The sequence below is a fragment of the Tachypleus tridentatus genome, chromosome 1, assembly GCF_004210375.1.
Source record: "Tachypleus tridentatus isolate NWPU-2018 chromosome 1, ASM421037v1, whole genome shotgun sequence".
Lineage (NCBI taxonomy): Eukaryota > Metazoa > Arthropoda > Merostomata > Xiphosura > Limulidae > Tachypleus > Tachypleus tridentatus.
In genome coordinates, this window is record NC_134825.1 from 164,207,378 (window position 1) to 164,225,089 (window position 17,712).

Consider the following 17,712-nt stretch of genomic DNA (forward strand, 5'->3'; position numbering starts at 1 on the left):
ACTTGAGGTCTGTGTAATGTGTTCTCAATAAGTGTGCAGTAGAAAGAGCTGTTCCAGTCAGTTTCAAAGTAGTTTCCATATGGATCTTGCGGCGTTAGTTTAGACCTTTAAATATCATTCACTCTTTGAAACAGAGGTTTTCTTGTTGCAACACGTCCTGTAAGTCTTGATTTCAAAAGTGACCTTCAAACTCTTTATGGATGGACGACAACAACCAAGCTTTCTCTCAGTTCTGTTGTCAATTCAACGCCTGTATTCTTTCTATGCTAAAAATATTATCATCGAAGTGTTCATTTTTCAGACAACTTTTTATGGGTCTATCGCTCATAGTTTTAAAATTACAGATAGCGTTTCTCTGTACTTCTTTTGTTTTTGTTTTAGGTATTACACGTTGAAAGTCGAGTGATCCAAGCTATTACGGTCTACGTTTTCCATTCGTTACGTAGAAACCATTCCATGACCATCTTACATTGAAATTTAGTCATTCATTTTCAAGCTAACATTCAGTACTAATAGCTCTGTGTTTCACAGTACATAAATTAGCCTTTTTAGTTTTATTGGTTTGTAGAGATGACAAGAAGCGCTTGACAGAGTTAGTCATCATTTAGTTTTGATTGGTAAATTTGATGGATTAGCTGCTACAACGCTTCACATTGGCAGCTCATGTATAGTTTAGTCTGAGTTGTTGTATCCAGACTTTGTAAATATTTTGGTCAATATGAATCAAAGATTGCCAAAAGATAAGCTTGATTCCTTCTCAACCTATTTAAGTTGTATTAATAGCAGTTAAAGTTATATTAATCGTAGAAAACACTAATGAAGTGTATGAGTAAGTTGTTGATGTTCCTAACAAACGTACGCTGTGGTTCCTCTGAGACTTTTCTACAGCAATGTATATACTTTATCATATGGCAGAACACGTGGAATAACGTAGATAGATTGCACAAGACACGTGACTGAAACTAGTTTAAAGCATACTCTGTACTAAAGTACCTTTTTTTTTTATAGTAAAGGGTTAAGAATTATCCTTCAGATCATCGAATTTCTTACCAAAAACAAGCTGAAAAACAACTACTGGAACTGAGACTTGTAAAATAGGCATTAAGGGAGTTGTAATCAACTATTTATTGACCACTACGTCTTAATTTAATAACTACAGTGGAACCCCTTTAAAGCAGCTACCTTCGGGACTGAGACAAAATGGCCTGATTAGAGGGGTTCCACTCTACATAATTAGGGATTATGTAAACAAAAAAGGGACTATGATTGAATGACCGCTTTCAAGGGGTGACCGAATCTGAGGGGTGGCCGCTTAGAGGGGTTCCACTGTCTTGTTCATGTCGTACTTAATCGTGTTTCATCTCACAAATTAAGTAAATTGACTCTATACTAGAGAACGTATGTTCATGAACGTTTCAAATAGTGAACTGCGATAAGAGAGCTAAAGAATATTGAAATATATTTTATATTATGTTTATCTTCACATAACTGATAAAACTTTTGGAAAACAAAGTTAAACTTCTTAGCATCAAAGAAAGCTTAAGAATCATAAACTTGAATCTCAGTTTTGTTTCTATCTTACTTTGTACGTGTAATATATAAATTACTGATTTTGTCTTTACTCGGTTACGTAATTTATGTACAGTTTGATGGTACATAATAAAATTGAAATAAAACTCACTCACTTTCTTTATACTGAAGGACATTGATATGTTTTTCATGAATCACAACACAGCGGTAACAAGATTCTGTTCTGAAATAAAAAAAAATATTAGGTATTCACCATTAGAAATGCTTGTTGAAATAAGGAGAATACATGCGTACAGGTAATTATATACGTTAGTATTCATTACTCAAACAGAAGAAATATATAACTAACTATCAATCACTTAATCCTACAACTGCCGTGGGCTTCATTTTCCAAAAACGTTTTTCTCCGTAAACTGTGTGTGCACCAGATTACTGTGCAACCATTACTGTTGGTAACAGGACGACCAAAAGTAATCACAGATTTTCACAAAACTTTATCTCAAGCTTCCATTAATATTACAAAATAAGTTATCTCGCTAATCCTTGATAATGTCTTCTACGTATTAGTCATCTCACTAAATGTTGGTGCCCTCAGTGGCACACCGGCATGTCTGCGGAATCACACCGCTAGAAAATGTGTTTCGATACCCGTGGTGAACAGAGTAGAGGTAGCCCATTGTGTAGCTTGGACGTAATTACAAACAAACAAACTAATTGTTAGTAAAGTCTCTTACGTATATCAAATAGAAAACAAATTATTTTACCGAATTGTTTTGGTCATATAATTACACTGAGTGCTATGAGAGAACATACGTTTACCATACATACGGTATAGTATAAAACAAGTAGGTATTCTAATAGTTAATGAGGATAAATGTGTAGACACTATTTTAGTTCGTTTTACACGTTGGAAAGGTCTGGTATGGCCGGGTGGTTAGAGCGCACGATTCGTCATTTGAGGGTCGCGGGTTCGAATCCTCGTCACACCAAACATGCTAGCCCTTTCAGCTGTGGGGTATTATATGTGACGGTCAGACCCGTTATTCGTGGGTAAAAGAGTAGCTCAAGAGTTGGCGGGGGTGGTGGCAATGATTAGTTGTCTTCCCTCTAGTCTTACACTGCTAAATTAGGGACGGATAGCGCAGATAGCCCTTGTGTAGTTTTACGCGGAAGTCAAAAAGCAAACAAACATTTTACACGTTCCTGTAACGTGTAGATAAATCGAATACCCTCCTCATGGTTACAACCTTTGTATAGTATTCCTTTTCGTGCTTTATATTATGATATACTTCAGAGGCTGTATACAAATTGCTCAATATGATTTTGGACAATGTTTTCATATCTTCTGTACTATGCAGTGTGATCTCAGAACGTCGTCGTAACGTAATTCTCATGATCATATTGGTCCACATTCACAAGGTTTACAAAAGTCGTTTCTTCAATGTTCTTCATCGACTTCAGTCTCATATCTGCCACCCGGACTTCCAAATATCTCTCAGACTCTCGTACCAGCCACTACCTGTCTCTGAATTTATTTTAATTTAACGAAAACTTAAACAAAATTATCTTCCTTTGTTTTCGCGAGAGGAGCGAAGGGGGATATCAATATCCCTGAAATCCCAGTTAAGGAAAGTTTTCTTTCTTTCCTTTAATAAACTAATTCACTGCCACGATCTTCTTTGTGTCTTTTTGGACGCAGTAGTTCTGACATTAGAAGTAACTTTAGAAAAACTCGGTATATTGGTACATGCAGTAATTCTGACATTAGAAGTAACTTTAGAAAAACTCGGTATATTGGTACATGCAGTAATTCTGACATTAGAAGTAACTTTAGAAAAACTCGGTATATTGATACATGCAGTAATTCTGACATTAGAAGTAACTTTAGAAAAACTCGGTATATTGGTACATGCAGTAATTCTGACATTAGAAGTAACTTTAGAAAAACTCGGTATATTGGTACATGCAGTAATTCTGACATTAGAAGTAACTTTAGAAAAACTCGGTATATTCGTACATGCAACATCAATCTTGTTACACAACAGCAACACGACATATTCGATGATTTAGAGTTTCAACAAACTTTCAAATGATAAGCAACTGATGTCGAAAAACACAGAGCTCGTGAAAACAACTTGAGTACAAACGGTTGACTAATTGGGAAGGTAGAATGTGTGTTAGTAGAACAAGCGCCTGGAGATTAGGGCCTTCACAGAGTGAGGATATATGGTGTGAGATATAACCTCACGTTTGTAACGAAGTTAGAGACACATCTTTGTGGCACATGTAAATAGAGTACACGATTACTACAAGGTTTGTGTGTGCTATCTGCTATAAATTGAAAATAACTGATGAAAATATAACAAATGCTTACCACGTGTACTTCCGCAGGGTCTCCGAAAGTGGTTTGTTTCAAGAGTAAATAAAACCAAAATTATGAGTAACAGATATTTCTTGTTTTCAAGTTCAAACGTCATGCCGTGTCATAGTTTACAGAGTGCATAATTCTTCTCGTGATCGAGGCATGCATACGTTTACTTACGTCAGGACAAAGTAAATTGCAACGTCAAACATCTCGTTCCTCCTGGCCCGGCACGGCCAAGCGTGTCAAGGAGTTCGATTCGTAATCCGAGGGTCGCGGGTTCGAATCCCGATCGCACCAAACATGCTCGCCCTTTCAGCCGTGGGGGCGTTATAATGTGATGGTCAATCCCATTATTCGTTGGTTAAAGAGTAGCCCAAGAGTTGGCGGTGGGTGGTGATGACTAGTTGCCTTCTCTCTAGTCTTACACTGCTAAATTAGGGACGGCTAGCGCAGATAACTCTCGAGTAGCTTAGCGCGAAATTAAAAAAAACTGAAACTAAACTAAACTCATTTGTGAAGTCATTTTAGCGACTACTGACTGACAGACAGACAACTTGATACTGGCGCGAGTAGTTAAAACAAGTGACCTCTACAGGCAGCCTCTCGGCAAAATTATTGAATGAGTTATTAGAGACTGTCAGCTATGTAGTTGTGATAATTTATATTTGTTTTTAAATTATAAAATTCCTTCCTAAATAATACTATTGTTGAAAATATCGTTAACAGTCAGAGTATTGTGAACTTATGTATTCTAATCTCTATAAATAAGAAGGATTCATTTAATTACTGTACTGGTTGCCGGGTTGTTTTGTGTGTAGCTTACTCTGATTAGAAGCTAATATTCAGTATTCATATAAACAGTACATACAAAGGTAAGGTGACTGAGTTAATATGTATTACGAAACAAAATTGTAATCGATCGTTTAAATCAAATGAAGTTTTAGGTAGAACCAACCTCTTCCATGACCCGTATTACGCTCTTATGCTTACGCACCTGTAACCAACTTGAGATATTTTATTGACTATGGGCAATGATAGGATGTTATTTTACAACAATAGTTGGGTAATGAATCAACCTATAAGTATGTGTGAAAAGGTCTTTTGTACTTTTGCAACGTCATGCAAAATTTGAATAATATTTTGGTAATATAATATAATACATATTATTGAAAAATAATCAGACCCTATTAATTATTATTGTTATTATTATGTCCTATTAATGAGGTCCATCATGGTCGGGTGGTTAAGGCATTCGACTCCTAATCTGAGGGTCGCAGGTTCGAATCTCCGTCACACTAAACATGCTTACCCTTTCAATCGTGGGGTAGTTATAGTGTGACGATCAGTTACACTATTCATTGGTAAAGAGTAGCCCAAGAGTTGGCGGTGGGTGGTGATGACTAGCTGCCTTTCCTCTAGTCTTACACTGCTAAATTAGGGACGTCTACGTGCGTAGATAACCCTCGTGTAGCTTTGCGCGAAATTCAAAAGAAACTTGAGTAGAATAAAGCACAAAGCTACACAATAGGTTATTTGTGTTCTGCCTACTACGGGTATCGAAACTCGATTTATTTGCAGTATGAGTCCGCAGACATACTGCTGTGCCAGTTGAGGGTTTATCCAAACGAAGTATGCATTTAAACTTATACACGTGATCAGTAAATCAAAATGACGTTTTTCATGTAAAGATCTATGTTCATTTCCACATCTTAATGGTTTTGTTTTCTTGAGACAATTATGACTGTACCATTAGCATCTGTATGAAATAGGAGTGATCACGTGGAAAATAATTATATTTTACTCTTTTATATCATTTAAATCTCCTATAATTAAACTTCTGAATCATTGTATTTTTATTGACAATAATTATAAACTCATGTAAATGATTCTTTCTCATTTTGATTTATTTATAATATAGTTTGTTTGTTTGTTTTTTAATTTCGCGCAAAGCTACACGAGGGTTATCTACGCACGTAGACGTCCCTAATTTAGCAGTGTAAGACTAGAGGGAAGACAGCTAGTCATCACCACCCACCGTCAACTCTTGGGCTACTCTTTTACCAACGAATAGTGGAATTGACCGTTACATTATAACGTTCCCACGGTTGAAAGGGCGATCGTGTTTGCTGTGACGGGGATTCGAACCCGCGACCCTCAACTTACGAGTTGAACGTCTTAACACACCTGGTCATGACCGGCCTTCCAATATAGAATGAAACATTTCATCTGGTATACAGTTGCATAACATTATCAGATCATAATCATTGACAAAGGACACGTATCTACCCATGAAAGTTACCCAGCCACCAGACAACAATTACTTTAGCTGTAATTAAATAACGTGAAAGATTACCAATTGTAGTGAGACGTAAAACACATTAAAGATTCGAAATAACCAAAGCATCTCAATTGCAGACTGGTAAAAACATGTTACGATGATTTTATACGAAAATACAAACATTAATTGGGCTTATCAAATGACCAATATATTTTGCATATCTTCTTTGGAAAGCTTATGGCTATAATGAAAGTGTTTTTAAATTTATCATGAAAGGATAACCGATATTATTTTTAAACATTTAAAACAGAACCCCCCCTAGGAGATCAGCAGCCAGTCTGAGGGCTCACACCGATAAAATCCGGGTTTTGATAGTCTTAATGGGCAGAGAACAGACAGCCCATTGTGTTACTTTGGGCTTACAATAAACAAAACAAAAATTAGCGATACATATCTCTGCAAAAATAAAATGAATGAGATAAAAGATCGTGATTATGCGGGTTAAATGTTTTTTGTGTTATATATGGAATACTTTTCTCACATATAATTTGGGAATATTTGTAAGTGAACGGAATTATCCATGACTCATTCCTTGAATCATTCCAAGGAATATTCATTATACCCTGAATCCATTCAACGAACGTCCTGGTGAGAAACATCATGGTATCTGACACTTCGATGTTTCTTAACATTTTACATTTTGATTTTCATCGCATAAGATAAAATAAGTCATTTTGTACTAAAACGGAGGCTTTGCTATAAGAGGGTCTGTGACTCTGGGTTTTTTAAACTACACCTTTTTTGTTGTTTTTGTGACTTCATGCTTTTAGGACTAAAATATCAACTCCAAGAAACTTTAAAAATAAAACAATACGGCGTACTATTTTTTGTCTTTCGTCAATAAGATACTCATATCGTGGGTGTAACACTGAATTGTCCATTGTTCGTTAATTGCTTTTTGTTATTTTAGCAATTAAAATGTAACTGTGTTCGGGACGTAAATTACCTCACTTAAGCCGCGCTAACAGATAATTTGTCCCGGCATAAACATGTCGTTAAGGCATTCGATTGGTAATCCGAGGGTCGCAAGTTCGAATCCCCATCACACCAAACATGCTCCTCCTTTCAGCCGTGGGGACGTTAAAGTGACGGTCAATCCCACTATTCGTTGGTAAAAGAGTAGCCCAAGAGTTGACGGTGGGTGGTGATGATTAGTCGCCTTCCCTCTAGTCTAGTCTAGTGTTACACATTTTTTGCGCGAAATTCAAACCAAACCAAAAATTAAAAAAAAAAAAACCAAATCCACGATCCAAGGTTCTGAAAATGAGCAGAAAACTTATAGAAAATCGATAAAAAGAATTAAAAGCAAGGATTCTTCGTACTGTGTCGCATTTGTATTTGTGTAATTAACAGTTCGCAAAGGTGTCTCTTAGGACTGGGCCTCAATAAAGAATGGGAACAATAATCTAGATTATTCGTTTTGTTGTTAACATCTCTATGAACTAAAAGTACAAAATATTTTTAATTAGTTTATGTATACATAATATGTTTTGCATTCTTGTGGGTCCTATCTCTTCAACTTCATTTGCATACGAACATACTAATGAACCAATTAGTTTAACTAAGCAGTTTACGTGTGTGTAGTGTATTTTTCAAACAATATATATCTTAACCCTATTCAATCTTATAATGTAGGTAAGTATATAATAATATCAACGAGAAAGCTCGTGACATTTTTTTAAATTATTACAACAAACAACTTTATTAAACAAGGTCATATAACTTGTTCCTTTCGACTTAATAGATTTATCATACATCAACTTAAAATAAATGAACTTTATAATAATTCCTCTTGGCAATCGCCCAAAAAAATCATTAATGAAATTCCTTCCCTATAATAAAATATTATTGGCGAAATAACAAAACTATATATATATATATTCATTGCCTGTGGTTGGAAATAATAATCACTCATTATAGTAGTTGGTGTGCGGTTAAAGACAGTAGTATACAATGGTTTGTTTGTTTATTTTTTGAATTTCGCGCAAAGCTACTCCAGGGATATCTGCGCTAGCCGTTCACAATTTATCAGTGTAAGACTAGATTGAAGGCAGCTAGTCATCACCACCCACCGCCAACTCTTGGACAACTCTTTTACCAATGAATAGTGAGATTGACCGTAACATTATAACGCCCCCACTGCTGGGAGAGCGAGCATGTTTGGTGCGACCGGGATTCGAACCCGCGACCCTCGGATTACGAGTCGAACGCCTTAACACGCTTGGCCATGCCAGGCCAGTACACAATGGGCTATCTGTGCTCTGCCCATTACGGATATCAAAACCCGTGAGTCACTGGGAAAGATGGGGGTCTGGTATTCTAGGTTTTCCCCTGTTCCACATCTTTTACATTACGTGTTTCATTACAATTAATATTTTTCAGAATAAAATAATAAATCATATTTTTTATATCATGTTACAAAATACAGCATATTTAAATTCCAAAACGACATTGCACAGTGGCGAGAAAGTCAGTTTTCGCGCCCCCTCGTGACAAAATGTAAGCCATAATTCCTAATTATGTAACATCAATTTGGCGCCCCTCCTATGCTGTGCCCGGGGACAGATGCACTCCCTTGCTCTCTCCCCTCCCCAGATACGCCACTGACATTGCATTCACTCCAGCACTACAAATAATGTCTCTTCCCGTTTGCCTATGGAACGGTACGTGACCTTTAGATTTCCGTGAAGAGTAGAAAACCATTACATTTCTCATGCACCTCCTATAGGTCAGCAGGAAGTCTGAAGGCTTATAAATGTTAGATGTAAGAATTTATACTCGTGATTGGCATATCCGATTAGCCTATTACGTACTTTCTGATTAATAATAAACCAATCATTCTCCAGCACAGTAACTGTTCCATATTTTTCAATTAGTAATAAAGTAATAATTAACAGAATATTCTTGTCGGTTAATTCAGTGCCACCTTCAGAGAAGCTAGCCTGAGTCTGCTTTTTGGTAGAAAGATTGGTACGCTATATTTGGTCTGTAGTCTATCCCACCCCAATACACACACACATATTTAGGACTTAAATTATTTTAATGTTTTTAACGGAAATATTGTTTTGGTTTTTATTGTATGTATGTTATTAGTTCCAGGATGTAGAAGGATTCCTTTACTTTTTTTGTCTGTAATTTATATCCCATTATTTTACTATTATACCAGGCTGTTGTACGGTCTGATTTTCTGTCATGAAGGATTGACTATTCGGTGTAAAAAAAATTATTTGTGCCTTTTATGCCCTAAATTCAAACTTATTTCACTCCAAGGTAATAGAGTTCACGTTCGCAAGTATTTGATTTGTTTTGAATTACGCGCAAAGCTACAATAGGGCTATCTGTGGTAGCCTTCCGTAATTTAGCAGGATAAGACTAGAGGTAAGGCAACTAGTCATCACCACTCTCCACCAACTCTAGGGCTACTCTTTTACTAACGAATAGTGGGATTGACCATCACATAATAACGTTCCCACGACTAAAAGGGCGAGCATATCTTGTGTGACGGTGATATGAACTCGCGCCCCTGGGATTACGAGTCGAGTGCCTTAACCACATGGCTATACCGGGCCTTTTATTTTTGTCAGAAATGTCGCGCAAAGCTACTGAAGGTTTGTCTTTGCACAGACGCCGCTAATGTTTAGTGGTAAATCAGAGAGAAAACAGACAGTCCACAGCACCTATTGCCAAATCTTGGATTACTATCGCCTGTTCGAAGACCGGAATTTTACCGTTACTAATTTAGTGCAACCAAGTTCCGAAATGCCGAACGCTATTTTCCGATAATAGGATACGACCCGATGACTCCTGGATCCCAGCCAAAAAGCTTTAAGAAACCATCACTTTGAGCTGATGTTTCAAAGTAATTTTAAAATAAAAGTGTGAACTGAAACATTGATATATTTGCTTGCATCCAGGTATCTCGAATCCTACTATGATCACCAACTCATAGTTTACTTAACTAATATATTTAAAATAAAATTTAATAGAATAACTAATTCCTTTATAACAGTTCATAGTGAATGTATAATATTATTACTTATTTCTTTTATGTTGAACACCAGTTATTTATTTAACAACAAAGACCCGTGAAACATTTGCGATTGAGTTAGTACATTTATCGCAACATTACTAATTAAGTACAGAGTGATGGGCCTAAACCATGAACGATCACGTTTTCCAGTTCAGTAATTTAACGGAAAGAAAACGAATGACAGATATTAAGCTAATGCATCAGAGCCTTCGATATCTAAACAATAAAAAATAATTATAATCGCAAGCACAGAAATCTGTACCTTACCACTAACCATGCTATCATTTTTTAGACGTGTGGGCGTTATAAAGTGCCACTTAATCCCAGTAAACGTTGGTAAAAGAGTAGCCTAAGAGTAGGCGGTGGGTGGTGGTGGTTAGATGCCTTCCCTGTAGCCTTCAACTGCTAAATTAGGAAAACAGATAACCTTTGTGTAGCTTTGCGCGAAATTCCAAACAAATCAAGCAAACTTGAAATCTGTATGATAACTGTTTTGGGCCTAACTTTAGTACCAACTACATTCGATAAAGAGATACCTTTTATACCATAACTTAGTTAGGTTTAATCTTTGACGAACTTATTATTATTAATGAATAAACTTAATGTTATTCAAGGAACAAACATAACAGCTTTTTTGTTGTATAATTTAAATACAATATTGAAAAAAGGGCAGAGGCCCGCTTTTTTTTTTTTTTTTTACAAAACACCAGCCCGTCATGTTTCTGATTACGAATTGCAATCTAAACAACAACAAACACATCTGAATGGCAAAAAATATAATTTTAAAAATCTACTTTTTAGTCAATCCTAATTTCTAAACACGCATGTCAGACAAACATTTTTAATCAACAAAGATATAACATTAAGAAATCAACGGATATTGCTTTCAGTTGTTATCGAAGGTTATCTGATGGGGGCCACAGGATTAGCCTAAACGCCGTAACAAGTTTAAACAAAAAATGAAGATAAACAACGCACTCAAAAGCTGGATTTCTGGACTTGTATTTAAGTATTTCCCGGGCTTCTACGTCTAAATATTTCATTTTATGGTCCGGCATGGTCAAGCGTGTTAAGGCGTGCGACTCGTAATCTGAGAGTCGCGGGTTCGAATCCCAGTCGCACCAAACATGCTCGCCCTTTCAGCCGTGAGGGCGTTATAATGTTACGGTCAATCCCACTATTCGTTGGTAAAAGAGTAGCCCAAGAGTTGGCGGTGGGTGGTGATGACTAGCTGCCTTCCCTCTAGTCTTACACTGCTAAATTAGGAACGGCTAGCACAGATAGCCCTCGAGTAGCTTTGCGCGAAATTCAAAAACAAACTCTTTCATTTTACACTTTAAGTACATAGAATAACAAAAGCGTTATGCTATATTTTAATTGATAAAGAACATAGGAGCCATTGTTGAAAATCAAACAGTTTGATTTTATAAATAGAGACAGACTATAGTTATCCTGCGTAACTTTACCATTTATCATTTGAAAGAAATGGCGAACCAGAGAGCTAGTATTTCATGAGTGAAATGTTGAACTATTTTAGAAATAATGAAATTAATCCAAGCTAAAATTATGTATAACGTTAAATCACAGACAAACGTTTAAAATAAACACTTGAAAACTGCTATAATTAAGGTCCTTGTTATCTCGTCAAGCTGTTTGTGATTATCTACACATTATCAGGGTTAGTTTCGTTGAAATTCGCGCAAAGCTTCTTGAGAGCTACCTGCGTTAATCGTCCCTGAATTAGAAAGTAAATAGACTAGAAGGGTGGCAGATGGTCATTGTTACCTATCACCAAATTTTGAACTATTCTGATCGAATAGTGGTAACCAAACAAAGGAACACCTTTATACCTATATTAAACGGCCTGGCATGGCCTAGCGCGTTAAGGCGTGTGCTTCGTAATCTGAGGGTCGCGGGTTCGCGCCCGAGTCGCGCCAAACATGCTCGCCCTCCCAGCCGTGGGGGCGTTATAATGTTACGATCAATCCCACTTTTCGTTGGTAAAAGAGTAGCCCAAGAGTTGGCGGTGGGTGGTGATGACTAGCTGCCTTCTCTCTAGTCTTACACTGCTAAATTAGGGACGGATAGCACAGATAGCCCTTGAGTAGCTTTGTGCGAAATTCCAATACAAAAAAAATCCTATATTAAAAATAATATAATTAATAATATAAAATTATATATTCAAACATGTAATCCCGCCCTCTACATTCCGACACTCAGTTACACAACCCCTTTCAAACTTGTGGTCAGTTTCTGGTCAGTTACCTCTTTCTGTCTTTGTGAATCTGATGATGACCAAAGAAGGTGGAAACGTTGTTCGCTCCTCCACGTAAAAAATTTTCTCAACCCAAACGAGCCGTTTTAACATATATATTTTTTCTCTACAAGTGGGTTTTCTTGACATCACTGATAATTAGTGGTATTGACCGTAACACATTATAACACCCCCTACAGCTGAAAGGATGAGCTTGTTCGGTGATAAGATTCGAATCTAAGACTCACAGACTACGAATCAGCGCTCTAACCACCTTGACATGCCAAGTCCAATACCAAGGTTTATGGTTATGATTTGCTTAATGCATGTGTGTTACTTATAACAAGACACATCGGGCTATATGCTGTGTAAACCGAGGAGAATACAACCTTTGTTTTTAGCGTTGTAAATCGAATCCCAACATGAAGAAACGCATTTACTATGAATCAGAGTTCAATGGTATTTATTTGGTATGTGTATACATATTTAAAATCAATGTGGGCTTTATGAAATATATCAAATTATGCGAAACCAAAAAGGCAGAAATTTGAAATTGAAAAATTCGTTCTGCACGAGAATTTTGGAGTTAAAAAAGCAAACACTAGCGGCGGCTGTTGCAAATTTCAAGATTATCCTATTTACACCGGTTAGTGTTTGGGTAAACACAATTTAATAATTTGTGCATATTCTGCCTTTTACAAAACAGTTAATTGTGTGCTAATTTTAATTCACTAAAACAGAAAACAAAAGTCGTAACGCCGTTCAGTAATTGCATAGAACTTTGTTAATAAGTTAATAATGTTTCTAACGTAAGGCATGGGAGTTGTTAAGGAACCGAACGCTTATATAATGAAACTAATAAAATTTCTCGCTATGTAGGCTCTTATTGTAATGTTGTAAACTAAATATAATGAATTTATTATTAATTGCTTAAAATTATGCTCAACTGAACGAACTGGGGCATGTAGTCCACCCGCATACTCAACATATTATGTATACAACAGTAAAATAAACAGCATTTTAGTTATTGGAATTTGTGGCCCGGTATGACCAGGTGGTTAAGACACTCGATTCGTAATGTGAGGGCCACGGATTCGAATTTCGGTCACAGCAAACATGCTCTCCCTTTCAGCAGTGAAGGCGTTATAATGTCATGGTCAATCCCACTATGCGTTGGTAAACGAGTAGCCCAAGAGTTGGCGGTGAATGGTGATGATTAGCTACTTTCCATCTAATCTTACACTGCTGAATTAGGAACGGCTAGCGCAGATAGCCCTCGTGTAGCTTTGCGCGAAATTCAAACAATTTAAATTTGTAAACTATTACATTTTTGCTTCCTACAAATAAAGGCCTAAGGACTTGTATTCTGTACTCATAGAAACTATCTTAAAGTTTTATATAATTCTTAATTTTCTGGGGTTGGGGGCTTCTGAGAATGAGATTACTGACTTGAATTTTGAATTTTTGAATTTCGTGCAAAGCTACTCGAGGGCTATCTACGCTAGCCGTCCCTAATTTAGCAGTGTAAGACTAGAGAGAAGGCAGCTTGTCATCACCGCCCACCGCCAACTCTTGGGGTACTCTTCTACCAACAAATAGTGGGATTGACCATCATTTTATAACGCCCCCACGGCTGGGAGGGCGAGCATGTTTGGTGCGACCAGGATTCGAACCCGCGATCTTCGGATTACGAGTCGATTACTGACTTAAATATTTAAAAACAATGTCGATATAAAAGAGGAACTTTAATTACATTATAATAATGAATGAATACTTGTTATTGATTTTGCGCTAAATTGAACATAACCTGTTTAATATCAAAGCTGCGTTTATTATTGACACAAATATACATTGAAGAAATGCAGGCATATCTGAAAACACTCTTTAAGTTGAGATGATTTATAACAAAATGTTGTTTTTGTTTGGAATAGAGAATATAAAGATTTATCAATGCTTAACAAGAATACACTGGTGAGCCTATTTGATGGAGTTCCGTCTACTTAAATACCAATGGGCGTTTGAAAATATTGCTTTAGAAGGATTGTTCTCTCTTTTATTGGACCATAAAACGATAACTTTGAGTAACTTTCCAAATAGTTACCGATGTTAGCAGTTGACAAAGCAATGACGGGATGTGCTATCCACAGATGAAACTTTTGAAAATATGCTGAATTTATAGTATATATATATATATATAAACATAGGCATAACGCATTAATTATGTGCTTGGTATGTTGCATTTGTTTTAATTTCCTTATTTTGGTTTCACAAATTATAGTTGTAAAAGATAACAAGTGCTAAGGATATTTACATATGAGAATTCATTTTCTCAAAACATGTGTGGACAGTATGTATACATATATATCATGACTCTTACAAGTTTTCTTGAATTTCCGCCTATAATTTGTTTAACACGACGAAATCCAGATTACGCGAAAGTGGACAATTTAATTAATAATCTAAAGATTATAATTACTCATCGCATTAGAGAATGCGTTCTGCTGGTTAAATAGTTTGGACAAAATGTTTAACTCATTTGTTTTAAGGAACTGTCATGATGTCAACCCAGTATACGTTTAGTTATGGATCAAATTTAGTTGTCAAAAAATCACGTAAATGAAATTCGTGTATCTAATTACAGGACGATATACTCACTACAAACATATTTGTTGTTCTTGTTTAAATAAAAGAGTCGACAAATCACGTTATGCAACTGACATTAATGTTGAAGGTGGTGAAATGTTCTGAAGAATCCATAGCTACTGGACGAGAAAGGTGGACGTTATTCTATAGCAACTGATTTCCATAATTCTATTAGGACTGATCATAAGTGTCTCTTTCTTACATCTCATAACTGCAGCCGATTCCTACACAGAACTTCATAAGAATTTTTTTCCTTTTTTTTTTTCCTCACTGGATGCTCTATATCAGGATGATTCCATAAGCTCTTATCATCCTGGACTGAATCATACATCAAGAAAGAAGAGAATGACCACAACACTTCGATTCTACAAAGTTTATTTTGATTAAGTTGAAATTAGACAAACCTTTCTTAGGTTCATTGAAAACAAAAATTCAACGAGTTCATGATAGAGCTGCTACTGTAAAAACTTCATGAATCATGAATCAATCGTGAAAACATGAAGAAATAAGTCTACGACAACGGAGTTAATATGAGAGACAAGAACAGTTGTGTCCACTCAGTCAATCTGCAGTTGTTAGCGGCAATGTCATGTTCTATTCTGAGTCCGTACTGTTTTTTTTACGAATAATTCAAAGTATGTTTACTCACAAATAGAATATACTAAAGTTAAACTTCCAGCCAAGCTTTTCTCAAACACTCAGGGGTGAGGGTAGACTTGAAACTGAGCGTATTAGCTTCACCAAGTTACACAGTTGTATGCTACTTGACTAGTTCTCAAAGAAGACACGACACTCATCTGAACTTATAGAACATCCAACAACAAAAACTAAAGTAAAAAATTTGGCACCTCAACTTCGTGTGATGTCTTTTGATTGGACTCGAAATGCTTTTAAAAGTTAGCACAGATAGTCATACTCAAAAGACCCCTCGTTTGAATTTATGATTTCTAATATTTGTTATATAAAATTTCTCAGTGTGATAAAAAAATTTTACAAAGTTTTTGGCAAACGCAAATTTCCAACCAGCGACTGAACTATTCGAAAAAAAGAAAACACGATAAAACGAGTTGGAACAAATTGTAAAAGTACAAAATATGTTTGTCTCTTTCGTGACGTCACAATTTAGTCTCTGCAACAAATATTCGTCAAGTTAAAGTGCCACAGTGACTTATTTATATTTCTATATGATCGAAATTAAAATGAAAAAAACAGAAGCTTGAACTATATCAGAAAACACTGCAAGAACCTTGACATTGCTATTACAGGTCAACAACCTTAATAATTCACAAAATAAGGTACTTCATAGAAGGTAAAATCGCTGGTGATGAATGTAATTTACCAAAGCAAAATTCACCGAGATCCACGATAGGTCGGTTTGTTTTGAATATCCGTGCAATGCTACACTAGGGCTATCTGCGATAGCCGTCCATAATTTAGCAGTGTAAGACTAGAGAAAAGGCAGCGAGTCATCATCACCTACCGCTAACTCTTGGGCTACTCTTTTACCAACGAATAGTGTAACTGATCGTAACATTATAACGCTCCCATGGCTGTGAGGGAGAGCATGTTTGGTGTGACGTGGATTCGAACCCGCGACTCTCAGATTACGAGTCGAGTGCCTCAACCACCTGGCCATGTCTGGCTTCGTTTACATTTAATGGCATTAAAATATACCAACTGAAGTATTGATACCAACAAACGTACTCTCGCTGTTATAAGATTTAACATAATGAATCTCAAAAGGAAGATGGCTTCAAGATTTCCTTGACCTGTTTAAACTGTTTTCTAATAAATTCATTCAATCAACTTAAAGGTTTTGCCACACGCAAAATTAACAGAAATATTATATACACTTCACATTAAACATTCGAAACATTGTTTCCATTGTCTGATATTCATATTTCATTTCGTATTGTTGTTGTTCTTTTGTAGTGCATTAACTATAAAGATTTAGGTTTCCACAACATATACGTAATTCATCATCAACATTTGTACAGTAATTGAACCATATGCACTATTAAATTTGTAAAAGTTCTGATATGAATTACACGTCACAAATTATTATTGACTGATAAACACCATCCGTACACGTGGAGTTAAAATTACCTTTTCTTTTTGAAATAAGGATAGTAATGTATTAAACAAAGAAGGGCCTACAAATGTCTAATTTCTGCACATTTAATTATGAAATAATAAGGAAGTAGAATTCACTCTACCACGTGCTCATTAAGTGGCATGTCTTTTGCAATCAGTCTCGACTTTAGTATGTGTGTTGCCCAAGGCAAAATATGAAAATATGATATTGGATTCTTGTAATCTGAGTGTAACTGAATAACGTGGCACTAAAAGTAAGGACTGCTCTTTGATATGCATGGTGTATTATTTAACATGCACTGCATAATATTTATTATGCTAAAAACAAGTCTAAAGTTTCCATTAACAATCAAATATTTAAATTTTTTAGTTCAACGCTTACGCGTAAAAAGAAAAGAATCCAAACAACAACAACAAAACGATACAATTTCCACTTAATCTTCACTTTTTGGACTTTT

The 17,712-nt window shown here is 36.0% G+C and overlaps 1 protein-coding gene across 3 annotated transcripts in view; it reads right to left on the bottom strand.

Annotated features, from left to right (window-relative positions):
• The window catches only part of LOC143229670 (uncharacterized), a 208,038-nt gene that overhangs the window by 56,408 nt on the left and 133,918 nt on the right, over positions 1 to 17,712 (bottom strand). For all 3 annotated transcript variants that reach the window (XM_076462344.1, XM_076462322.1, XM_076462333.1), the window contains exon 3: positions 1,686 to 1,753. In XM_076462344.1, the coding sequence (XP_076318459.1) occupies positions 1,686 to 1,753 (68 nt within the window). The remainder of the gene's footprint in view (positions 1 to 1,685; positions 1,754 to 17,712) is intronic.